Below are 25,402 nucleotides of genomic sequence, written 5' to 3'. Positions count from 1 at the left end.
TTTGCACTTGCCTGCTTACCATCTCCCCCCAACACACACTCCTTTCTGCCCTTTTTCTATTAACCTCTGGGGCACCTAATACCCTGGTGAGGGTTTCTTTTCCAGCATGATGCTGTTTTAAATAAGAGTGGTGCTGGTTGTTTTCCTTTCCATTTTTTCCCCTGATATACAAGATTAGCTTGGTGCCAGGAGCAAATTCTTTGATCTGAAAGCAAGTAACAAAAATCGATGCATTTTATCAGTAGATGCTGGCCCTTGACAAAAAGCCGTTCCTTGTAGGATACACAAAAAAGCAAAAGGACAGCCAAGGTGATTGCTGTGTGCAACATAGGGACAAAGTGTGAATTGCATGAATATACATCAGTTGTCTGAAGGGACCTTAGCGCATTTACTGCTAATTTTCCTTTTAGAATAAGTTTCTCAATACTTCCGTGTTTATCTGTAATAGAGCCCTGTAAAACCAAGGACAAAGCCCATCCTCCTCTTCGCAGCTTCTGTGCCTCCCTGCTGCAGGTTGCTGGCGTGTCCTTGACTGAGCCTTTTGTCTGTGTGACAGCTACTCGCTGTAATGGCTGAGCACCTTCAGTGCAAAACCAACAGCGATCTTCCAGCTGGGGATTTCTCTGCTGCCCGTGGTTGGCTTTTGGACCTTTGCTACTCGAGATTTTTAGGAGAGATTAGTGCTTTTTTTTGCTTAGGGAACAGCACAAAGGACACAAATTTCAGAAAGCATTAGTATCCATGACCCAGTTGTTCTCCATTTATGGATGTGAGTGTTTTACTAGGGAGGTGTCCCACTAGGAGATCTTGCTTTTTATAGAGTATGTTTGGTAGAGGGCTAAAATACTGTCTGAGGTTAGTGGCAGGTAACAGGAGAGAACACGCACAGTGGGATGAGGTACCTTGGGTTGGTTGCAAGCACCTTTGTAACCCTCCCATGGAAGAAGGGAGAGCTTAGTTTGTGGTGTGACCTCCAGTTCTTCCTGCTGCACAGGCTCCATTTCATGGTTTTCCACACTGAGGAGTTCCACGACGTGCTGAGGATCTGGGACGGTCCGGTGGAGAACGGAATCCTCCTAAAGGAGATGAGTGGGTCCAGCTTACCCAGCGATGTCCACAGTACTTTCAATTCCGTCATCCTTCAGTTCAACACGGATTTCTTCACGAGCAAGCAGGGCTTCGCTGTTCAGTTTTCAGGTAGGCTGTATGTTCTTTCCTCAGCGTTGTCCAAACCTGGCTTTACTGATAAGTGATTTCAAGGGTCCATCTATGAAGTACTACTGGCGGTAAGCTCATGGCATTGTATTGGACTCAACAGCAGGAACTGTGCAGTCTTCCAGCCATTTGTGTTTTGCTGCATTTGAGTCTCTGCAAATAGAGAAAACTCACATATTTTGTCCTTGCAATGCAGTTAAATTCTCTGCTCCCTTCTGCTACAGTCACCTTCACAGTGGTGAACTTGGCAGCAAGATGTAAAGCAGTTCTTTGTGGAATACTCAATAGGAATTACAGATATTTTCCACCATGTTCCCACCCGGTCCCTTAGAGACACCAACATACAGGCAGCTTCCCCCAGGCTTTCTGAGAGCAGTTGGTCAGTGGTCTCTGAAAACCAAGTCTATTTAAAATCCCTCAAATTGGATCCCCTTAGATGCAGATCCCCAAAAGCTCTAGCTGCTGTAGGGATGTCATGGTAAGCTGGAGCACTACGTGTAATGCACCTGCAGTCTGTCATTGCCTAAGTCCTGGTGGTCATTACCAAAGACCTGGCCTTGCAAGCACATTTATTTCAGTTATATTAGGGTGATACATCTCAGTGTTCTCACAGAGGTTTCCAGGATGCAGGCCTTCACTGACGTGTCCAGTAACCAACCAGGCAGATGCCCATTTTGGAGATGGTAGGAAATAGCTCAGGGAACTGCTGGGTGAGCAATGATACCACTTTTCTGTGACTCAGACATATCAAAGCAGCAGAGCCCATTCTCTGTCTCCCAGGTTTTTGCCTATAGATTTCTCTTCTGGGTGCGTGGCATGGCCTGGAGAGCAGGCCAGCTCTTTGGGAAGAGTTTGCACTGGCACAAGACCTTCTGGGATAACCATGACAGAGGGAGAGCTTTGCTATTGAGCACAGCTCTGCCTTCCTCTCTCTTTGCCAGGCTTGTGTCGCAGCCTGCCAGCAAAGACCAGGATGGGCTGCTAACTTGCCTTATCTTCAGTTGCACAGAAAAAGAGAGAGGGATTTCCGCTGGCTCTTTTAAGAAGGGCTTGCTATAAACTGGCTAGGTGTAATGGACTCATATCAACGTAGCAGGAAATAAGCTCTGCTTGGCTGCCTGATACAGAGCTGGTCTTTATTGAATGCTTCTGTTCAAAGCCTTTGTTCACAAGGTGTGACTAAGTAGTCAGCCCTAAGCTCAGAAGTATACGATTTTGGATCTTGTGAACTTTAATGATCTATATAAGCTTGCAAAACTTCTGTTACTGCAGGACTTTCCCTGCTGTTAAATAACTGTAGTGTTGACAGGCCGTGAGCTCAGCCAGCAGAGAAGCTGTGCTGCCTGCCCACCGCTGAGAAGGTGCTCGGGGAGAGAGGCTGGGAGACCAACGGGGGCTGTTCGATACCTCCAAGGGACATGGCAGTGAGGCTGGGAGGGCAACACATGTATTTCTGAAAGGTCAGGGCTAAAGGCTAAATTCTCCTCCCACTCAGGGGAAGTGAAAAGTGCTAGCAGATTAGTGTATTTTGCAGCATGTGTCTGACAAAGAATTGTATAGAAATGCCATGTAAGATCAGTGGATGCCTGGACTTATTAAGTAAACATGCCTGTGCACAATTATACATCAAACTTGCACTCTGTGTAGTGTACTTGAACTTGCTGCTCCCCAGAGCCTTTACCAGCTGGCCTGGCAGATGCTCAGTGCAAAGTAAAAGCCAGTTTTTGTGCGTGTGGCAACTTTAAGAGATACCGAAGGGGGAAGGATGGAGAATGAAGTCATTGCTTGGGTATCTGCTTAAGGACAGAGCCTAAGTACAGCCAGTGCTTGGCATCTGCAGCGTGAATCTCTGGTTTATCTCCCTTCCTCTCTTCCTTACTGTCCTCTGCAAATAAGTCAAGATGGAAATAGAAGGAAATGGAGCTTTCTTGATGGGGTGGTAGCTTGGGACTTGGAACAGCCAGGAACCAAACGGCAGTGTGCCATAGATCTCCTCCATAGTTTATAGCAAATGCAGTAGTCTTTCCCTGCTGTGTCTATCTGATCCATTCTGGAAATCAATGTCTTTAAAAAGGAAAGGTCGTTGCTGGAGAGACCAGTGTGGGGAGGATGGAAACTTCATGAAGTTCTTGGTAATCAATCATCTGCAAAATACTTTGCTATTATGTATTCAAAGAACTAGCAGATGTGTTTCAGGTAAATTTATGGCAAATAGAGAAGGAACTTTGAAGTTTTAGGATGAAATGTAGTATGTTGAAAGTGGCTGAAAATAAGATGCTTCATTTTTTGACAAAGCAAGAAAGGTATAAGCTGAGAGGAAATTCTGAAAGCCTGTGTTAAATACATGTATTTTTAATGCTCTTCAGTTTCCACTGCCACTTCCTGTAATGACCCAGGGATTCCTCAGAATGGGAGCCGGAGTGGTGACAGCAAAGAGGCAGGCGACTCCATCGTCTTCCAGTGTAATCCAGGATACGCTCTGCAAGGGGAGGCCAAAATCACTTGCGTGCAGATTGAGAACAGATTTTTCTGGCAGCCAGACCCTCCCTCCTGCACAGGTATGAACAAGCATCCATCCTCCCATTGAACTGGCTTCCCTGTCCAGTTTCATTGCAAAACTTCTATATCCGAAGGGGATGAGTCCCACCTGGTTTGAAGAGGTTTGCGGCAGGGTACATATGTCTCAGCCATCTCACAGAACTACTTTTTGGGTTTGTCCCTGGAGTGTCTTGGACAATAAGAATCTAGTTCATGCTGGAAGCTCATAGGACATCCTGCAATGTAAGTGGTATTATTTAACCCGACAAGTCAAAATTAAAGACTTCTTTAAAAGTCAGGTTGGTAGAGAGGATTGGGGTCATGGATTAATAATTTCTGCATGAAAAGACAACAAATTCCATCACAAGAAAGAACTATCTGACATTCTCCTTGAGCTCATAAAGTAATAAAAGAAACTCATAAGTGTTTTTTTATATGTCAAGAACACAAAAATATTCACGCTAAGAACACAGGAGAAATAAACATCAAATTTGCTGTCCATTTAAATGCTAGCCACCAGTTATTTATCCTGTAACTTTCATCCCTTCTTGTGTAATGTTTTTTTCCCAAGCAATGAAAATTAGTTAATTGTGTTTCCAACCTCTGATTTAATGCCAGCTAGGAAGCTTCTGCAGCATGCATAGGATTTATTCTCCCTGCAGGATGACTTGGTGTTTTCTGAATGACTGTCCTAATGATCGAGTGTGGCACCCCTTCAGCCTGATGGAGACAGTCCTTTTAGTTTTCCCGGAGCTATATCTAAGTCATATCGTTGCATGTCATGCCCATCTTGTCATTCTCCTGTTGAGCTTTCTTTCACACCAGAAGCTGGGCTCGCAGTCCTTTTCAGAGCTGCATAGCTAGTGCCTTAATCTAGGTGTGGGATGGATTCTCATGGGTCATCTTTACTGCAGGCAATTTGACTTGGAGATACCGTGCTGGGTCCTTTTGGAACAGAGGCCTGGCAATCTTGTTTTTAGGAGACGTAATCTCTTTGATAGGCTGCGGAAAGCTGAAAGCGATGTCTTGCTTCTTCCCTCCCTTCAGTGGCAAAGGATTGGGAGAAATAATCAGTAGCCAGATAATATTAGTTTTATAGTAACTGGTATAGAGACAGGCCACATAGTTAGAGCTGACTGGGAAAATGGGGTTTACCTAAAGGCTTGGATTAGATGGCTGTACTTAGCATTTCAGATATATTTTCACAACTTTTTTGTACAAGTTCTGCAGTCCCTAAACAATGTGGGCTTAACTGAAGTGCCTGTCGAAATAACCACCAGAGATTTTGGGGCATTTGAAATTGGGATCCTGACCCAACTCCATAGAGCTGACTTGAAACCAGCTTCTAGTTCAAATCCTTCGGAGATTATGGGTGGGATTTTCAAAGAAATCAGTGTTGAACAGTCATCTCCCTAAGGCTTTTCAAAAATGAGTCTTCCGTTTCTTCAAAATTTTCCCCTGACATTAGTATGGAAGAAGAATGCTCCCTGAAGGCTAATGGACACAGAATATGTGCTTGTTGTTCTTCCAAGTTATTTGTGCGTGACCTTCAGATAAACTCTTCACTGGTCCATGCTGTGATTCAAGAGGGATGGAGGTTCCTGGTGCCTGCACTACCCTGCAACTGGCCTTGACTGAAGTAGTTGCTTCTGGGCCTTGAAGAAGGATCTCTAGTTTACTCTCTGGTGTGAGCTTTCTAGTACAGCCCAGCAAAATTTTACCTGTTACCTGGAGGTTCTTGTGTATTTGCAAGGAGGGCTTTAAAAATGCCCACAGGATGCACACTCACACTCCTCCATGGAAGAGCCTTCCAAGATTTGTTCTTAGTTCTGTCCCACACCAGTTCATTTCCCACTTGGTGTTTGCATTGTTTTAGTCTGGTTAGTGTCAAACACCTGCGTTCAATGCAGACTCTGCTCCCTTCTCTTACCCCATCCCAAATCTGGGAGGATTGATCTGAGCAACGGAGAATTTTAGAGCATCGACTCTCATGAAGAGACTGCAGAAAGGCTGACAGTAATAAATCAATCATGAGTATTCGCCACAGTGGACACAGATGCAGGCAGTTTCAGCCTCAAATAAGTAATAATTGATTTTTCAATCAGCTTGGCATTTAACGTGTTGGCGACTGTAATAAACGCGAACAAATCATTAGTACCAGACAACATGTTTTCACTTTCTTAGCAACAGTCCAGACTTTGACGAGGAGTTGCCTAAATAAATGCAACAAAAGCATCTCTCTCTCCTTCTGGTTACTCATATATCTCATGAGGATTGTAATAGCATCCCTAGTTGTCCTTTTATGTGTGCCCTGTCTGGAAGAACAGAACCCTCATTTCTGTTAGGGCCGCTACAAGCTCTTCCAATATGTATCTTTTAACATTTGACAAACTTGCGAACTGCCTCTCTGTCCCCTTATCTATCCACCTTTCTCTTTTTTTCCCTTCCTTCCTGCTATTTTTAAAGTTTCTCTAAGACAAAGCCTCATCCCTTTGCTTGATTGCCTTCAGCTCCCTGTGGAGGTATCTTGACAGGACCAGCAGGAGTGATCTTGTCCCCGCAGTACCCAGAGCCCTACCCGCCGGGGAAGGAGTGTGACTGGAAGCTGACCGTCTCTCCTGACTATGTCATCGCCTTGGTATTCAATATGTACGTACCTGAGAGCTGTTTGGGTCCCCTTCTCTGGCTGCATGTGGGGATGGGGAGTCCCAGCTGTGGGGCACTGCCTGGGTGAGCCAGGGGGTTCATGACCCACCTGTGGGTCATGATCTACCTGGAGAAACCAAACCGAACCTGCTAGGACTGGGCCCATACTCCTCAGTAATCTGTTCTCAAATGTTACCTTAATTTGGGAGGATGTGCACATATTTCAACTGCAGCTTCTCCTTGATATGTGCATGGCTTTTAGAGAACATGTCCATGTAACTAGAAGAAGATAGGAAACCCCCGTGACTTCACAGGACGTAAGATTACATGCTCTGGACTGTATCACTGATCCTTGATTCCTTACATAAGGAATGGAGCTAGAAATGTCCTGTGCTTAGCAGAGGAGCTGCCTGGGGGCAGAAACAGTCTCTCGGCTGTGTGGTTGTGCAGCCCATCAATACCACAGCCTCTCTTGTTCTCCGAGGGGCTGCTGTAGCATGCTTGTGCTTTAAGCTCTCTTCCTCTGTTTTCGCAGCTTCAGTTTGGAGCCTGGCTATGATTTCCTTCATATTTATGATGGACCCGACTCACTCAGCCCCCTGATTGGAAGCTTTTATGGCTCCCAGCTACCCGAGAGGATAGAGAGCAGCAGTAACAGCCTCTTCCTTGCTTTCCGAAGCGATGCGTCTGTCAGCAACACTGGATTTGTCATTGACTACACAGGTAAGAGCTGCCCAGGGGTGCGCCTGGCCCAGCTAACTCAAAGTACTTGGGATTTTGCCTGCATTTATTGTCAGGTTAGACCACCTAGTTGAACCAGGTGGGAGAAGCTCTAGAAGCTATGGAAAGCTCTCTTCAGACAGTAACCCTGCTGCCTCTCCTGCTATCACCAAAGCTGCTGAAGATGCACAGTGGGCAAAAGCAGGAGATGCAGAGAGGGGATTCTGCAGGCTGGCAGAAGAGACAGTGACATAAGGTAGATAAGAGCAGCATAAAAGGCCTGTCATGTGGCTGGGGATCACTTTTTTGTGGCTTCAGCTCTAATGGTGAGAGACATGGGCAGTGGTTAGAGTTTTCCCTGGATGCTTTTGCCTCTCTGTTGATGGAGCAAGCTGAGAGGTGACAGACCTGGCACTGCTGCTCTGAGAGACAGGGAGCAAAAGGAAGGCTTTGGCAGAGCATGTTTCTTGTTTGTGCACAGAATAGATAGAAGAATGGAGTCGTTACAAACTCTAGTGAAAAATATGCTCTGAAAAGCTGGGTCTGATGAGCCATGATTATGCAACACAGAGAAAAGGATTAAGAACTGCAAAAAACAGGGCTACAAAGAAATGATTCTTCAAGCCTACTCTGGCCTATATATACTAGCTTGCAGTATGGGGAAAAAAGTATTGATAGCTTCAGATGTCCTGGATGTGTGCCACTATAAAACATGGCTTTGTATCCATGGTGTACACTGTGAAACAGGCTGTTGGCTCTTGTTGGCCCAACTGTGTGCTGCGGGAGCAGTAATGGCTTGTGCTAGAGAGCTGATGGGCTGCTGCTTTCTCCGTGTGCTTGGGCAATTCTCTTTTCCAGTACCCTATATTCAGTCTGTAGCTTCTGCTGTTGAATTTACCTGACCAGATATTAAGAGATAGTTAAATGGCAATTCCTATTATGTATACCAAACAGATTAATTTCCCTGCAGTGAAATTATGAAATAATAAGATGAAGACAACTGGTACTGCTTAAGATTCAAGAGATTAAAAGTTTTCTGCCCTCATTAGAATTAATTTTACTGAAGATTAAGTCTTGGGTTTTTTCTTCTTTTCCCTTTTCCTTTTGGGTAGCCATAAAGTAGTTAACAAATGAAATCTCATTAAATTAGGGTTGTTGTGTGATGCGTTTTTCTCCTAAATACTCCTACAGTGTTAATCGCGCCTACATACTTCCCACAAAGCCAAACTGCTGGGAGAAAAGAATGAGGCTTTAAGTTTGCTCATTAATTTCCCCGCACTTTAAAAGGAGCCCAGGATTCAAGTCTGAGAAGCAGCAGAAAATAGAACTTTGGGGAATTGAAGGAAGAAGAAAAGCAAGGCAGGGGGGGAGCACGGGTGAAGGAAAATCAAATGCCAAGCTCGGCTCCTTGCCAGCGGGGAATCCCAAGTACAGTTCAAAGACGCTGTCCCTCTCAGCCTCCTCGTTGTGTTCGGTCAGTGTTGCAGCCCACGTAGGCTTCTGCCCTTACCTCCCTAAATACCCTGTATCACCTGTGCCAGTCGTATGTGAAATGCAGCTAATTCCAGGGGCTTTGTAGTCCCCTTTTGGTGGTGTTTGGGTGGAAAAAAACCAAAGCAGCCATCTGTCAGTACCCTCCTTGAAATCCTGCATCTTCTCTGGGACTGGGACTGTATCGCTAGCCTGGAGCTATGGTGTGTCGGGTGAATTTCAAACAGCTTCAGCACTTCATTTGAAATTGTTTCAGGGGCAATGGCTCTTCAAGAGAAAGTTGTCCTCTGGGGCCAGGAGGAATGGAGAAAACAGTGAGAAAAGAATGAATTTGTCTTTTACTATGCTGATTTTTGCATGGAGCATGACAGTGAGAGTGAAGTGGGACTGCAGCAATGCCATAGGAAGGTGTTTGAGGGCAGATCTTCAGCTAGGCAATTTCCCGGTTTATCTACACTGATGTACTACACCAGCAAGATTTTTGATAGATGAGCACATATCATTGCTTTGTACCTGTGATGCGCTGTCAGCTGGGCAGCAGAATGAAAAATCAAACTAAGGTTATTAGCAAAAAAATGCACTTCCCCCATGCACTCTTAAATTATTACATTTAAATTGTTTACTGTCTGCATAAAGCTTTGGATTGGTTCAAAGGGTAAGGTGAAACTTAAATAGTTCGGGGGATTTCAGCTGGGGAGAAATTTATCCTTTGGGGTGACTTAGCAATAGCGAGTAGATTTTGGCTTGGGGCTGGCTTCTGAAAAGGAAGAAATGCTTTCCTCAGGCACCCTGTTGTAGGTCTGGGGAAGTTATCACAGTCCTTAACAAAGTGCTTGTCTGCAACATTAGTTAATGCTGTTTTTTTGAAAGCAGTGTGCTTTGTTCATAGCAGATTCACTAGAGCCCAACAACTCTTAGTCTACCAAAGCAAAAGGATGATAAGTTCTTCGTTACAAAATAGGAAAGACAGTTGCAAAACAAGAGCATAAACACAGGAAGGAGATTGCTTCTGATCTACCTACAAAGTGTCTCTTGTTCCAGTTATTGCTTAAGATTTAACTGTCTCCAGTTGATTTTCAAGACCCCTTTGTGTGAGGGTCTCCCATTAAGCTGCTGTTGCCAGAAAATGCTCCTAGATACCCTTTCAAATTTGACTGGGGATGAATCTGTATGGTAGGGATTATCTTTTCGCATTGGGAAATCAGCTGAATTCTAATAATCAGTTCGCATTGCATTATCTTGCAAACCACAGATTTTGAGAGGCATTTTACGTATTCATAATGATATTTTTAAACCAAGACCACACTTTATGAGTGATGTAAAAGGCAGGCTGGTCATTTGGAGAGCTTTCCCAGGTTGTCCCCCTAAGATATTCTGTGTGTGTTGTGGATCTGCAGTCATGGACATAAAAGCGGGTCAAACTCCATTAAGTCCCTGCCTCCATCCAAGCGACACGTCCTGGTGCTTTGGTACCGAATGGGACCCAAGTTGCATATTCAGGTTTGGCTCCTCATGCTTAGGGCAGAAAGTGGGAAGGAGTTTCCAGGTCGGATGCTCCAAGGCAGTAGGTTTTCTCATGCTTTCTTAGTGCTTCCTGTTTCTGTTGGAGGCCAAAAGTGAAGAGGCGTGAAATTGAAAGCAAATGAAGCAAAACCGATTACTTTTCACCCATCCAAAGGAGTGGGGAAAAAAAGGGAAAAAAAAAACCTTATTTCAAATCCGTTATTATTTTGCCAGAACTGTTTTGCCCATCCTGAGCATATAAACATATACTCAGCATTACTTATGGGTTAGTTAAGGTGGAAATTCCCCACAGAAACGCTGTTCTGCAAAATCTGTTGCAAGGCAAGCTGTTTAAAAACATCTAGTACTGCTTGCTGTTAAAAAGGTCAGAAATAGGAAATGATGCTTGACCCTGAAACAACTTGCATTTGAAAACACAGATCTGTTCTTTGGGAAAGGCGGTCCAGTTTCCTGGGGTGAGTTCTGACTGTGCTCCTGGTGCCTGGCGTGGCAGCAGCCTCTCCGCGTGGGGTGCCAAGGGCTGCACCTGACGTGGGAGATGCTCATGTAATCTGTCCTTTCTTCAGTATATGATGACTGCTGTGAAAAACTCTTTTAGGCAATTTCTCTGGGTGTTGCTGTAAGGCTTAACGCTTATTAAAGGCTTGCACATGTTCACAGAGAAGGAGCTCGTGGTGTGCTGGGCAGACCAGCGCTCTCTGATGGAGCTGTTCTTGAACACGCAGATAAAAGCCTGACCTCCTCGTCTAGGAGCTCCTGCAGGCTTTGAGCTTTCCTTGGGAAAGGAGAGGGGAATCACAGAAAACTTCTTCTTTCTGTGGACTAATGAGCCAGTTCTCATGGCATTTTTGTCTTGACTCTTTCCTAAACATTTGGCAGCCTGACTCCATGTTAATTGGGACATCAGGGTGAAGTCCTTGATTTCTGAAGGGTGTGACTGAACGTAAAACATTAATTCTAAATGAGCAAGCACTTTGTAGCCCAATAAATCAAAGGCTGTGGAAGCTGTGGCTTTTTTACATCCCTCTATGAGTCTCTTGCTGTCACCACGCAACCAAATACTTCCTTAAGTTTGAGCTCCTGCCTCCCGTTGTAGCCTACTGCTGAGGATCTTTGGGGCAGTTCATCAGCGGAGGAGTGTTCAGCTGGAGAATTGTGTAGGACTAGTGTCAGGATGCATCGTCATCCAAGGTGAGTGGTGTCCCTGAAGGCACAGACCCTCAAGGGAACAGAAACAGTCAAGAACGAGGAAAACACAACAAAAGCAGCGGGGTCATCTCTCAACAATCAGCCACCACCCCCTTTTCAGCAGCCAGCAGAGTGACTTGAGCGCTGAACATCACGATTTTTCAAAGCAAGAGCAGAGACTGAGATCAAGCACATGGCTGAGACATCTGACAGCTGGGTGGGAGGCTGATTGGCAGGTTGAAGCTGCATCGGCTCGTTAGAAGAAAGGCAGTGAGGCTGTGCAAAATAACAAGAGAGGCAGAAAGTGGCCATAAGAAAGCCGTTGGGTGCAGCTTTTGTATGAAAGGGTCTAAAACATTAACAATTTCGAGAAGTAAAGGCTTGCAGAGTGAAGAAATATTTTGGACATGTAGATGAAGCATTGACTCTTGTAAATGGCTTGTGTGCTGAAGCGAACTCTGAGCTCTGCAACTGCACCACTCATCTTCAGTGCCCTGGCCGACTGATGCCCAAAGCGATTTGTTCACCTCTGTGGGTTGTGGTGAGCAGTCTGTGCCAGAACATTCCTTGGACTTGCAGTAATGGTAAGGGCTGCCTACTCGCTTCTCCAACTGCTGCTGATGTGTCACAAGCATGAGGAAGAATGAGGAGAGAATATGTTCATCCAGCTGACCCGCACACTAAGGACTTTGCTTTCCAGTGCTGTGACTAAAACAAGCTCTTCGGTCCTCGTATCTTACTCATCACAATCAAGATTTGTGTTTTGTGTCTAGCTGGTGTCTCAGCAGGACCTTCCGTCAGATCACACACGGCCAATAATGGGATAAAAACGTAGACTGAATTCTTTTGTCTTAGAACCCAACTCTTCTCTGCAATGTCCTCAGTATCAAAGCTCTCTTTTGAGCATGGTGTGAATCACGCTTCTAGGCACATGTGTGTATCTTCCCAGGCTCAGATAAAGTGGAGCATCCTATTTTCTGGTTGGACAGCAAAGGAAGAGCGACTTGTCCAAACTTCATGGAGCCAGACACAAGCATGGAAGAGAGCCCGGGAGTCCCAGCGCCCCCCCAGCACTGCCCCTTAGGCTCTGTCCCTTTGAGAGCGGAGGCATTGCCTACGGGTCACTCACTGACCTCAACCAGGCCACAAGCAGCTTGTGAGGTGGCTTCACAGAGCCACTTGGTCATGATTTAAGGTCTGATGATACAGGTGCGTGATGGTCTCTGAGGAGCATTGAGGGTTCATCAGGATGTGGCTCCCAGAACTGGGAACTGGTGTTCTAGGGAAAAACAGCCTGTTGTGCCCTGTTTACCTGGATCACTAGCTAGTTGGACAGCCATTGTGTAAAGAAAACCATAAAGCTAATCCTGTTTTTCACTGGGAACGAGGTGGGAGGAGAGGGGAGAACAAAAGCAAGATCTGGGGGCTTGACTGTTTTCTCCTTCTCCCCTCCAACCCCTCCCCAAATACTAAAAAGCCCATGATTTAATGCTTAAATGCATTATAATTGTTCACAGACCCACTGCTCTCAGAAAAGCCCTCATCTTTAATGAGCAATTTCCAAATGACAAAAGAGCAGGATTAATCAAAGCCTCTAATTATATTTCATGCAGAAAAAAAAAAAAGGGCAAAAAAGAAAAAAGCCCTCAGAAGAAGGAAAGAAATATCCAAGTCCTGACGGCTCTTAGTCTTTACTGGAATTTTCATATGTAAATGGGGTTTTTAACTCTGCAGGGCATAGTGAACAGAGAGAAAAATGTCTTCATTTTGTCTAACTGCTTGTAATCATTTTGCAATAATTGCAGCCATGCTGCACATCTGGAGAGCCAACCAGCTAGCACGCGGCACTATGTATTTTCGTGGTGAGAGCGGACAGCTCTTAGATACTGGTATGATAGGTGCCAAGGAGATAATGTGAGCAGATGTAGCACATCTGAAATATGTTGTATGTTCAATCTGTTTATATGCCCTAATTTGCAGAGTTCCTTGCAGCCTGCCTCCTGTTGAAGAGGGAGAGCGAGTGTAGATAGTTGCCTTCTTGGTTGGATTTTGGGTACCAGTTAATTTGTATGAACTGAAGGTTTCCTTCTTGCTTGTGCTTGTGCTGGAGCTGAGCATCAGCAAATGGTCTGGACCAGAATTTGACCCGTGTAATTCCCGGATTCAGCAGCATGAGAGAATGCTTGAAATCTAAACCCTGCAAACAGTGCTAGTCTTTGTAATATGCTTAAGTGAGATTCCCAGACAAGAAAAGCACAAAAAACGTGCTGTTGTCCACAATTTGAAAATCGCTCTATCAGAGCAGTAAAGATCTTGGCAATTTTATCTTACAGAAAATCCCAGGGAGTCCTGCTTTGATCCTGGCTCAATTAAGAACGGTACACGGGTGGGTACAGACCTGAAACTGGGATCCACCATTACCTACTACTGTGACGGCGGGTATGATATTGAAGGAGTCTCCACGCTGACGTGCATAATGGGAGAAGATGGAAAACCCACGTGGAACAGACCTCGACCTACCTGTACAGGTAAGGCCCATGGGGAAAAGGTGAGGAGAGGATGATCTGCCTAGCACAAAATACTTCAGCAGTTTATCTAGTTGCAAAGCTTGTTGTTACTTTTGTATAGAACTGCTTGCAAGGGTACAGAGATGGTTTTTCTCGGTGTTTCATAATCCTTCCATTTTTTAACACCCTAGGGTCAGGAAAAGCTGACTTATATGAGGATTCTTGAACCTTCGTTTTAAAAGGAGAAAAAACCGAACAGAGCAGCTATGTGCATAGCAAAACCTGTTTCCCTAGTGCAGAGCAGGATTCAACAACTTAAACATCTGTTCAACTTAATCCCTGCTAATCAAAGCCCTTGAGCATGTGCTTTCGCGAGCAGGGTCATAATTTACTGAGAAAACAGACAATTTTGTCTTAGGGGCTCTGTGTTGGGGTTTTGTTGTTTTGTTTCATTTTCTGGCTTAATGAGAAAATGGTTTAAATGACGGGTTTGCAGCCAGGCCTTCTTAGCATAAGAAGTGACGGAAGAGAGAGCTGTCAGTCTGGGATGACTGGACGAATGAGATCTCTGGCTCGAAAGGCCCTGGTGGGGGGAGCGCTGTTCCCACTGCAGCCAGGCTCCTGCTGCTGAGAGAGGGCAAAAGGAGCAGGACTCGGTTCTGTCAAGCCCTGAGCTTCAAGAGCCGATGGAGAGCAGTGCAAATCACCCATTAGCTACAACACCACACATGGCATCCCTTAGCCTCAGCATGGTCTTAATAATTAAATGTGAAGCAGGCATGAACTCAGGTTAGGATAAGCCTTATTTTTCTTAATAAGAACTTGCAGCAAGAGCTGCAATGCCTGAAGCACGGAATCGATCATAGGTCGGGGCAGCTGACACTGCACGGAATTACAAAATGTGGGCAGAGATGGATTTGAAAGCAGTGGGAAAAAAGGCTGATGGTTCGAGGCAGGCTTTGGTAAGGGTACACTCAGCGATCTCTTCTCGACTTTCTCTTGCAGCACCCTGTGGCGGTCAGTACACAGGCTCAGACGGCGTAGTCCTTTCTCCAAATTACCCCCAGAATTACACCAGTGGACAAGTCTGCTTGTACTTCATTGTTGTGCCAAAGGACTACGGTATATTTTTGTCAGATTTTCAGACACCTGAAAACCTGTTTTACTGTCTCTTGTTTGAGTTTGTTTAGATGAAGCAGTAGAATAAGTGCATATGTAAATAAATATAAGGGAGGTTGGAAAATACTTAGTGGCACTGTTGCATGCTACTTATACTTTGTTGTGGTCAGTAAAGATTTTTCTGAATTTCAAAATTATCAAAAATGAGGAAAAGCACAAAACTAACAAAAAAATATAGTCTTATTATTCCCCTTCCAGTTCCTGCACTGTATCCAGTTGTGCAGAGTCGAAAAATCAGCAAAAAAATAATTTATGCTGCTTAATGCTAGCAGCAGACTCAGAAGACCTCAGAGAGTACAAAATATATTTGCTATAAACACACATTAACTGAGTAAAGTTTTTTTTGTAGACATTATTTTGTCCTGTAATTTCACCAAGACCTGTGCATGATACACTTTTAAATGAACACAGTGCAATTACAGATCACAGGAAACCACCTTTTAGCTGAGGGAGAGCCTGCTGGTAGATGCAGTTCTGACAGCTCCAAATCTGTGTTTCGGTAACATGCTCGAATGAGTCGATACTCTGCAACTATTTGCTCATGCAGTCTGTCTACTGAATTGCGACCTCAATGTGCATTAAAGCCAGGCCCATTTCAGTGAACCATCGTGCTTTTTATAGACTCCAATGGCACTTCATTTTGGTCAGAGGTTGGATAAAAGAGCGATGGACATTCTAGGAACTTTTGAGTCAGCTAGCTGGATGGGTATTAGTATTGGTTAACATATTTTCTTACTTGAAGGGAATTTAATGCTCCTTAAAACCACTTGCACTGACAGCCCAGTCAGGCTCTAAATTCTGTTATTTGGTACAGCTTCGCAGTGCATTATATCGATGTAGCTCTAGTCAGTCCCTATGGCCTTTTCAGTTGTTTATGATTTCCTTTGCTAAGATTATTGCAAGGTGCAAAATAAGGATACTGTGTTCAGGCTTCAGTTAAAAGCTCCTTTCACTCGAATTGCCCTTCAGGCTGTATGGATCTAGGTATTGTCCAAGTTCCTGGATTTAACTGATGAAATAGAACATTGTTCTCTTACACTTTTTAACCTGCTTTACTCTAGCTGATCTTGATATTGTCTTAAGAAACAAAATACCTAGTGGGCTAGGCAGGCTGGATCTACAAGTGTGACTTCTGCCTACGGTAGGATGACAGCTAAATTAGTTTCTCTTCTCCACCCGCTACCTTTCAATAGCTTCATTAAAAACAACCAGAAAACCATTAGTAGCAAATGTTATGCATTTCCCTTCTCTTTTACTTCTCTGATTCTGTGGACAGCAGGCGTCAGGGTGTGCTATCGTCACTTTTTCAGTGTTCCCAGCATCAAAGCTGTGCTGGGAACCTGAATGTGCAGGAAACAAATGTTGTAGCTCGGTGGATGATGAATTTCACAGCAAGAGATCTCTCAGCTTGCGAATCTGCAACTGGGCACTTACAACTTAAAAATGTGAAGCTAGGAGAGGAGACGGGGGGGAAAGGCAGATTTGGAAGGGGAATAAAAGCAGTTATTGTATTCTGAAAAATAAATAACTGAAGAATTTTTACGCTAGTTTATTAAAAAAAAAAAAAAGCACACCTCTAATTCCCTCATTATTTTTTCTCCCTTTTTATAAATTCTGCTTGCTCCTAAAGTGCATTTGCAATGTATGCAGTGAGACCCGGAGCACCGAATGGCTTACTTATTAGCAGTCTGTGTAGACAGGCCTAGGACTGACTGTGTATAAAATTGTGGGTGTGCTCTATCCCTAGCAATGGTCCTCCCTGACCAGAGCGGCTCAATCTAGAAATTAGGTTCTTCAGAAGAGGGATTGTTATTTTGTTCAGGTTTTGAACAATACCTAACCCAACAAGAGCCCAGTTCATGACAGAGGTTTAATACAAATAATAAATAATAATTATCTGTTAGTGAAATTACATACCTTGTGTTATGTAGGCAGGCAAACGGGATGATTCATAAAACAATTCCTTTTGGCCTATGAATCAGTGTTAAAGCCTACTGGCAAGTGAACATGGGGGAGGCTGGGTGCTGCTTCTGTTACGCCGACTTTGTGGATAAATAAAGGGCTCCCATCTTCCAGGGCTGTCAGTCAGGCCCTTTTTATCCTTGCCAAGCTCCTGAAATAAAAGAAGCTGAAATGTCTCAGTGCCGAGCCTTGGCAGTGCACGGGCTGCAGCGCTGCTCACCGCGCTGCCCGCCCTGACAGGCCCTCCTTGTCTTCGCAGTGGTCTTCGGGCAGTTTGCCTTCTTCCAGACGGCGCTCAACGATGTCATTGAAGTTCACGATGGCCCCAACCAGCATTCCCGGCTCCTCAGCTCCCTCTCAGGATCTCATACAGGTAAGGGATCTGTCCCTGTTGCTGCTGGAAAAAGTAAGGTAAAAACCACACTCTGCCATTTAACACCTTGCTCAGTGCAAAACAGTTTTGTATGCAAGCCCTAGAGAGGCTTCAGCAAGCCACTTGGATAGCTAATGCTGTATTCTCTCTCCTCTGTTTTTCTTTTTTCTCCTCACCTAGGTGAATCACTACCATTAGCTACCACCAACCAGATTCTCATTAAATTTAGTTCCAAGGGTCAGTCTACAGCCAAAGGTTTTCATTTTGTCTACCAAGGTGAGTATAGTTGTGTTCTGGAGGTGTATTTCGACTGGTGTTAGGAGATAATAGTCAAAAGTACATCTTGAAGTGTTGTGGACAGCATTAAATGCTTTCAACATCTGTGGGTCGTTGCACTCTTTCTATCTGAACAGGAAATACCAAAGGAGATTAAGATTATTATTTTGATAGCAAGGGACTTGCAGGTTTCTTTGGTTCCTGTAGGTACTAAATGTTCAGACCTTCCACTTTCACTCAGCCCTCAGCCCTCACACATCCCAGGATTAGTATCAGAAGTATCTCATTGAGTCGTGCCCTGAGTACGCAGTGAATTCTTGGGATTTGTACCCAAGCAGGTTTTCCCACTGGCATTTTAGCACATTTCTCAGTGTAAGCAGCTGAACACTTGTCTAGCAGCTCTGCAAAATCCTTCCTCTCTGCATGTCATAGGCTTAGGTCTCCTGCTGTCATACTTTGGCCCCTTGATCTTTCCAGTAACAGCTTGCATTGCATTGGGCGAGTCCCACTTAGAGATTTTAAAGTAGTAAACAGAAAGCGATGTACAGACTAGTGGGAAAACAGAAGGGTTTTTCTCACCCACATGCTTTGTGTAGTTGTGGTTCAGCCAAACTTTTACGTGTGCTGTACTGTAAAGTAAGGAAAGGCAGCAGGGGTAACCTGTACCTTCTCTGAGGGTGAAGTAAGGCATGTTTGGGATTTTATAGCATACAGAGATTCTTTCTCTTTAAAATTCTGCCTAATTATTGTAAAACAACTAATTCTAATAGTAATTGTTGAAGATTTCACCAAAACAAGGATTTTTATGAAATCAGAAAAGATTACCTCCTCCTTCCTACACACTCTTCAGTGATTGCTGCAGTAGTAAAAGGAAGAGGCATGCCTATTTTTGACGCACCTTGCCACGATCTAATGGCATTTACTGTCATTTTTATACAAATGAGTTCTGTCTCTCCCAAAGCCTCTCCCACCCAGCCATACAGATGTATTGCAGGTTCCCCTGAGGTGAAGGCATCGGAAGCCTGAAGCAGCACATTGAAAGCAGCCTCAACTGGAGAGTGGAGCTGAAGGGTCAAGCACACATTTGAGATTGTTTTGGTGGTTTGGAGAGAGGCCAAGCACATGCTCGTCAGCCACAAATGGCTGCACTGGGGCTATGTGAGCAGCGGCACAGATCCATAAATATTCTGGCTATCTTGGATGTGGCCAAAGTAGTGCATTGTCGTGAACGGATCCTTTCTACCTCTCCGTTCCCCTCCCAAGGCCACTGACACGTTTCACAGCTCAGCACCTCACTGTCCCCTTTCCTAGGCAGCCCACGTACCAGTAGGAGAGCCATCGCGTGTGTGGCTTCTGGAGGAGTCAAAGGCACCATGGGTTAAATAAAAACATAGCATGATTTGACATTCATCTCTCTGAATCAAATGATAATCAAACAAACAATATAGCTAATGTGCTCATCATCTCTACATTTTCCCCTATCCCAGCAACTCAGGCATTAAACACTAATAAATTGTAAAGCAACTCAGAGAAAAATATGAATTAATTTCTTCCTCAGCAATAGACAGTTCTTTGACTTGTATTTCCCCTCGCTTATTTGTCAGACTCTGTTTCTTTCCTTAACTGTTGTTTCCAGGACTGAACAGGAATGCAGGCAATTTCAACAGTTGGTGATGCAGCATCCCAACTTAAATTCCCCTTTTCTTTCTCTTCCCCTTCCTGTCATGAAGAAGATTGTTTAAAATTGCCATCCTTTGTAGTAAAGAGGTCAAGCGAGCTGAGAAACCTTAGAATGTTTTCCGCTGAGGCTCTAGCATTATAGGCAAGCCAATTTTCAGAAAGTCATTGCTGAATGCCTCGGTTTCCCTATGTAGAAATGACCTTTCTGATGTGGTGGTAAGCTTTTTGAAGGCATACAGTCTCCTCTTCAGAAACACGCATGGTTCTGTAAAGTCCTAGCTGCTTTTATTTCAAGTAACACTTGAATTGATAAAAGTTTGAGAGAATTGCTATTTCTTTTTCTTCTCACTGGTCATGTTTGGACTCAGCCACTCTCTGGGGTTTAGTGTAATCAGGTTCATGTGTTATTTTTATTGGAACATGATGAGAGAAAAGTAACTTCATTCAGTACCAGCGTCCTGCCTGGCCGTGGAGCCTGCCCACCCTCACCTTGTCCATGGGCTTCGCCATGCCCTGCCACAGCTCGTGCTGTGCAAGTGCAGAACCAAAAGCTGGCCCTGTCCTCACAGAGCTTACGGCCAGAGTGCCTGCAGCCTGTGTTTTCCCCCTGTACTGATGAGTGCTTATGATCCGGGCACTTAAGTTTCCCAAAGGTACGCTTTAACAATTTTTTTTCTTCTGTTTTGTCTTTTTTTTTTTTTTTTGCTTTGCTTTACAACTGCACGCTCATCTACTGGTTTCTCCCGCAAGCGGTTCCTCGGACCAGTGCCACCCAGTGCAGCTCCGTCCCGGAGCCGCGCTACGGCCGGCGGCTGGGCAGCGACTTCGCGGTGGGGGCCGTGGTGCGCTTCGAGTGCAGCGCTGGCTACGCGCTGCAGGGCGCCCGCAGCATCGAGTGCCTCACCATGCCCGGCGCGCTGGCTCAGTGGAACGTTTCTGTGCCCACCTGTGTGGGTAGGTGACAAATGACAATACAGTTCAGCAAGTTGTGCTCAAAAAAATAAATGACGTCCTATCACAGAATCACAGAATTGTAGGGGTTAGAAGGGACCTCAAGAGATCATTGGGTCCAACCCCACTGCCAAAGCAGGTTCCCTAGAGCAGGTTGCCCAGGTAGGCGTCCAGACGGGCTTTGAATATCTCCAGAGAAGGAGACTTTGGGATGGTTAAAACAAAACCCAAGAAACATTTTTTACCTCATACATCCAAAAGCCAGACCTGTTTGTGAACAAGGGCAGCGAACCCCAAATGTTAGGGAAGGAGCCTCTTGGTCCGATACTTGGTTTTGGCATCGGGGACAGCAGCTAATATAAACAAGATCTGCCCGAAAACTGCTTTCACCTTCTTTGGAGGAGAGCAGGCCTAAAGAATGAGTCCCTTGGGCTGATGTGCTCAGTGCTCCCCACAGTTATGGCCTGCTTGCTGCCTGTGATAGAAGCTATTTGAGAGTTATTGAAAAGAGATTATCCCTGCAAATCATATCTTTAAATCATGAGCCAGTTCTGCTTGCTTATTTGTCAACAGACAGATATTTTAAGGAGAACGTTCCAGCATAAAGCCAAGGCCTTTCATGTTCAAGTGTTTCTTTGCTTATTCCAGTGCCATGTGGTGGAAATTTGACTGAACGCAAAGGCACCATCCTCTCCCCTGGCTTTCCTGAGCCATACCTGAATAGCCTCAACTGTGTGTGGAAGATAACAGTCCCTGAAGGAGCAGGAATACAGGTACGGTGTTAGCAGCTGTCGCTGCAGCATGATGGAGAGAGGAGAAAACACAGCATCTCGTGCACTTAAAGAGGCTGCACGTTATAGAGTTGAGATGGGTTGAATGTGTAATTCTCTGGAATCAGCCATTCGTTTACCCTACAGCTGCCATAAGTGCATAATATTTCAATGGATTTTTGCCTCCTGGAGGCACTCTCTATGGGAAATAACCAGAGCCATGTGGCTGTTCTGGTGTAACAAAATAATTGTGATATTTTGGGCATATATCTTTATACTGCTTAATTATGCGATGTTGAAAGCACTGTAACCTATACCAAGGAAGAGTTGCTTGCTCGGAGTGCCTGTGTGGATTTGTTATGCCAGCAGAGTTGCAGCAGTATGATTATACAATTACAGCTTTGCTGCTCATTGTCTCCAGGTAAATGCGCTTTCTCCAGGCTTTTTGTGGTCCTTATCATTTCTCTGCAGAAATAGTCCCGCCAGCTAGAGGATGTGGAGAATTAAGCCCAGCATCAGCGACCAAACCTTAGATAACGCTCCCATTCAGCACGTGCACGCCTCGCCCTGCACCATGCGCCAAGCTGACACCAGTTGACACAGAGGAGATGGATTCTTTAATAGATCCATTCTTCCACACGCCTCATTAACAGAGGGTTTCTTTCTTCTTTACACCACTTTGTCTGCAAGGGCTTTGTTCATTAAGTGCTTTTATTTCTCCATTGTGTGTTTGGCTAATAGGCCTGTAGGTGGGTTCCTCCCTCTCTGCAGCGCTCACAGCTGTTGGCACACGGCAGTTGGGTTTCTCTCAACAGTTTTATTGAAACGTCAGCTCCGTGTTGCTGGCTTACAGTTCTGCTCCCCCATGGGGGCCTTCTTACTGGTGTCATCATCGTAACTCAGATCTGAACCTGGGCACGGGGTGGCTGAGCTGGTGGGAGCGGTGCTGGGGCCCTGGGGGCTGCACGGGCACCTGGCAAAAGAGTACAAGCCTGGAATACCTCGTGCCCTTTGCTGGGCTTGCACTGCATCCAGTCCAGAAGTCTTCTTTTGTATGTTTTTGAAGCCATTTAGCACTTAGTGTTTTCAAAAGCCTCAGAGCTCGTTGTCAGTTTGTTCCTGCTCATCTGAAATTTCAGCCGTTCTCCAAACCCCCAGATGGCAGGAGGATCCTTTTAGCTCAGCCCAGCATCTGAGCAGTTGAGGCAGTTTGCAAGTTGCTCAGGACTCCTGGGATCAGGAGGTGATAATTCACTTAATTTTTAAAGTGAAGTAAATAGATGTCTGTATTTTGCACCGCTGTGTTCTGAATTCAAACCCTTGCTGCTAGTTTCTCAGCCTGTGGAGCTGTTTTTGCATATGTCTGCTGAGCTTAGAGGAAAGCAGGTATTACAGCAGGCTGCTAAAAGCATGTCTTTATTCCTAAGTACTTGTTTCTCACATCTTTGCTTGTGCAGATGCAGTTCTCACATGTAAAAGAGGAGAATGTAATGTCAAAGAAGTGTTTTAAAGGCTCTCCCACCCCTGCTACATGTGATCTCTTGCAAGAGAAAGATATTTCGGAGCGTAACACGGAGAGCAAGTAGAGAACAACAAAAAGGGTGTCCTGTGGGTGAGCTTTAACATCAAAGGCTGAAGTTCACGTTCCAGTTCTAGAGCGGAGAGGTTTTGGTGGAGGACTGGACCGTGGGAAGCAGGCAGGACACGAGGGGACATTCTCCTTTGGCAGCAAACCCCATCTGGCACTTCCAATGCAAGTCTTTAGTGGGGACAGAGGCATGACAAGAGCTGCTGGCCCCCGGGAAGTAAAGCACAGTGGAGCTGGGGGCAGCTCAGAGGCCGGGTGATGGCCATGGAGCCAGACCCACCATGTGTCCGCAGCCCAGCCAGGCACAGCCACGAGCCCTGGCCTGCCGCGATCAGCTCGCCCTGCACGCAGCGTCCCTGGTCACCTGCTGCTGTGTGCAACATGCTCCGAGTTATTAAATACTAATTTAAGCATCAGTTTACCCTCATTTTGTACAACAATTAAAGGTTAAACAGCTGTAAATCAGAGGAGGAGGTGAAATTAAAGCTTTCTTAGTAGCAGCGAGTCACTAGCAAGATTTTTATGTAATCAGTGTGCGAGCTAGCACTTCTACCATGAATTATTCATTCCTCTAGCAAACCTTCCTGAGTGAATTAATTTATATACATGGCAGTAAATAGATGCAGATCCCTTGTGAATCCACATGTCAGACTAGAATTAGGTCCTTAAAAATGTTTATTCCGTTAAGTTGGGTACATGGGGGGGATAAATAATTTAAAAAATGTAAGAGCAAACAAAACGCACATTATCAATCCACGTCCTCTTTCAATAATGTAAATCACAATAGGGGTGTAATTATGGAGGCTACAAGATACTGATGTGGTCAGTGTGATCAGTAATGGCTCTGCAGGGGTCACTACAATTTCTGCTAGTTTAACTTTTCCTTTTTTGGGGAAAAAAAAAACCTTTGCAGGAACTTTATAGCCTGCTTTATTATTCAGAACAAATAAAGGAGGAAAAAAGTTAAAATGGCAGAAATAATGGGGTTTGATTTTTTTTTTTTTTTGTGAGTGTATATGTGTGTTTTATGTTCGGCAGGACAAAAGCAAGCTAGGTGTTTGGAGTAGATGTATACATACAGCATAAGAACATAAGGAAATAAGGGTGGGTTTCACTGAATTTCCAGAGGGAAGAGGGGCGGGTGTGTGTACACGTGTGAGCTTGCAGCCCAGATCCGCAGTGCATTGAAGTCCCTTTCAAAGTGTTCAGTCCAGCAAGTGTGTCCTGCTGAGCTCTGTGCTTCAGGGAGTAATTCTGTTGAATTCAACGGGACCACTGCACATCAGAAGCATTAGGCTTGGTAGGAAATCTTCATCCAAAGAGACCTCGAAGTGTTGAGGCTCTCTAATAAGCAAATGTGTGAAGGCTGGAACTAAAAAGACATCTACCTGCCAGAATTACCAAAGCTGCAGCTTTCTCCCCAAACCCACCAGCAGCGGTGCCAAGCAGCAGTGGCCACTGCCACATGCCAGGAAATGAAGCCTTTTGTTTGGGGCCAAGTTGTACAAGCCAGTTATGCTCCTGTCTTGTCTTTAAAGGCCTCTTTTTTTTTAGGTTGTTGGCATAGAAAATTTGTTTGAGTGTTTGAAACTTTCATCTAGAACTTGCAGATTTTTTTCCATCTCTTTCTGTTATCACTTCAGATACAGGTGATCAGTTTTGTCACTGAGCAGAACTGGGATTCCCTGGAAGTGTTCGATGGAGGAGATAACACAGCCACCATGCTGGGAAGCTTCTCTGGTACGTGTTCAGCATCATGTTCAGTGAAAGCCATCAGTGCAAACTTCATTCCTGTTAACACCAACTGGACTTCAGCACGTACATAAAGTTAAGCATATGCTTAAGAGCTTCGAAAACTCAGAATAGATTAAGCATGTGCTTAAAGGGAATCATATGCTCTGTTGGGCTGGTAATTTGACCATTGTCTGCCAGCAGAAAACATTGATAGAGAACCTTAGAAACAAGGCTTAGTTTGTGTTTTTTTGGGGGGGTGGGATACTGCAGTTATGAAATCAGCTGCTTAAAGGAAAGAGAGATGAGGCTAGATACCAGCTTATAAGAGCCCTGGATGAGGCTTGATTTGCAAGCTGGTGACCTTGGAGAGGTTTGTCAACCTTTCCATTGGTGTACACATGGTGGAAATCACCAGCATTTTCAAGCTCTTGCAGCAGCAGTGAGGTGAATGCTAGTGTGTGTAGCTCTCAGGGTTCTAGCTCTGTTACGAAAACCTGCTCTAAGCTTTTCTTTACTGTTTTCACCCTTGCTGGAAAACATTGTACTGCGGGGGAGCCTTTTCTCAGCTCAGACCACTGCACAGACAGGTTAACCTGACCTGGTTGAATTGCACCAGAATGGAATCAGGGCTACAAAACAACCGTTCTCCTGCCCAGCAAAGGGGAACGGAGCTTCTGGCAGAACGGAGAGTAACAAGCAGCCCAAAAGCATTGTGAAGCTTTCAGATAGCAGAGCCACTTGCAAAACTATGGCCCCAATTTTTTCTTGTTGAAAGAACATGGGTTCAAAGTGCTTTGAGGCTGGTAAGGACAACCATGCATAAAGACTGGCAGACTGCTCCCAGCGTTGGGTTTTGGATAGAATTGCTTTGACTGCTGCTGCAACAGCTTCTAGGAAACAAGGCAGGAGAAGGAATCTGGACCTAGCAGGGGACCTGAGCTCCACCCACACAGTTTCTGTTCACCAGTTCCCTTCTCGGTGCTTTTAGTAGGTCTGGTCTGTGAATGGCAAAACTTCACATGATGAAATTCATCATTATACTTTGAAAAGGCCATTGCAG

At 44.9% G+C, this 25,402-nt stretch overlaps 1 protein-coding gene across 24 annotated transcripts in view; it reads left to right on the top strand.

Annotated features, from left to right (window-relative positions):
- The window catches only part of CSMD2 (CUB and Sushi multiple domains 2), a 337,680-nt gene that overhangs the window by 240,356 nt on the left and 71,922 nt on the right, over positions 1-25,402 (top strand). For all 24 annotated transcript variants that reach the window (XR_013941772.1, XM_080566779.1, XM_080566782.1 and 21 more), the window contains 11 exons: positions 995-1,197; positions 3,582-3,773; positions 6,264-6,402; positions 6,935-7,122; positions 13,656-13,850; positions 14,835-14,951; positions 17,230-17,343; positions 17,524-17,619; positions 20,050-20,253; positions 20,899-21,023; positions 24,252-24,348. Coding sequence is in view for 23 of the 24 variants with exons in the window: in XM_080566779.1 (XP_080422905.1) it covers positions 995-1,197; positions 3,582-3,773; positions 6,264-6,402; positions 6,935-7,122; positions 13,656-13,850; positions 14,835-14,951; positions 17,230-17,343; positions 17,524-17,619; positions 20,050-20,253; positions 20,899-21,023; positions 24,252-24,348 (1,670 nt within the window). In the remaining variant the exon portion in view is untranslated. The remainder of the gene's footprint in view (positions 1-994; positions 1,198-3,581; positions 3,774-6,263; positions 6,403-6,934; positions 7,123-13,655; positions 13,851-14,834; positions 14,952-17,229; positions 17,344-17,523; positions 17,620-20,049; positions 20,254-20,898; positions 21,024-24,251; positions 24,349-25,402) is intronic.

The sequence above is a fragment of the Anser brachyrhynchus genome (assembly GCF_964034855.1).
Source record: "Anser brachyrhynchus genome assembly, chromosome: 24".
NCBI classification, from domain to species: domain Eukaryota; kingdom Metazoa; phylum Chordata; class Aves; order Anseriformes; family Anatidae; genus Anser; species Anser brachyrhynchus.
This window is presented reverse-complemented; position numbering and strand designations above follow the sequence as displayed.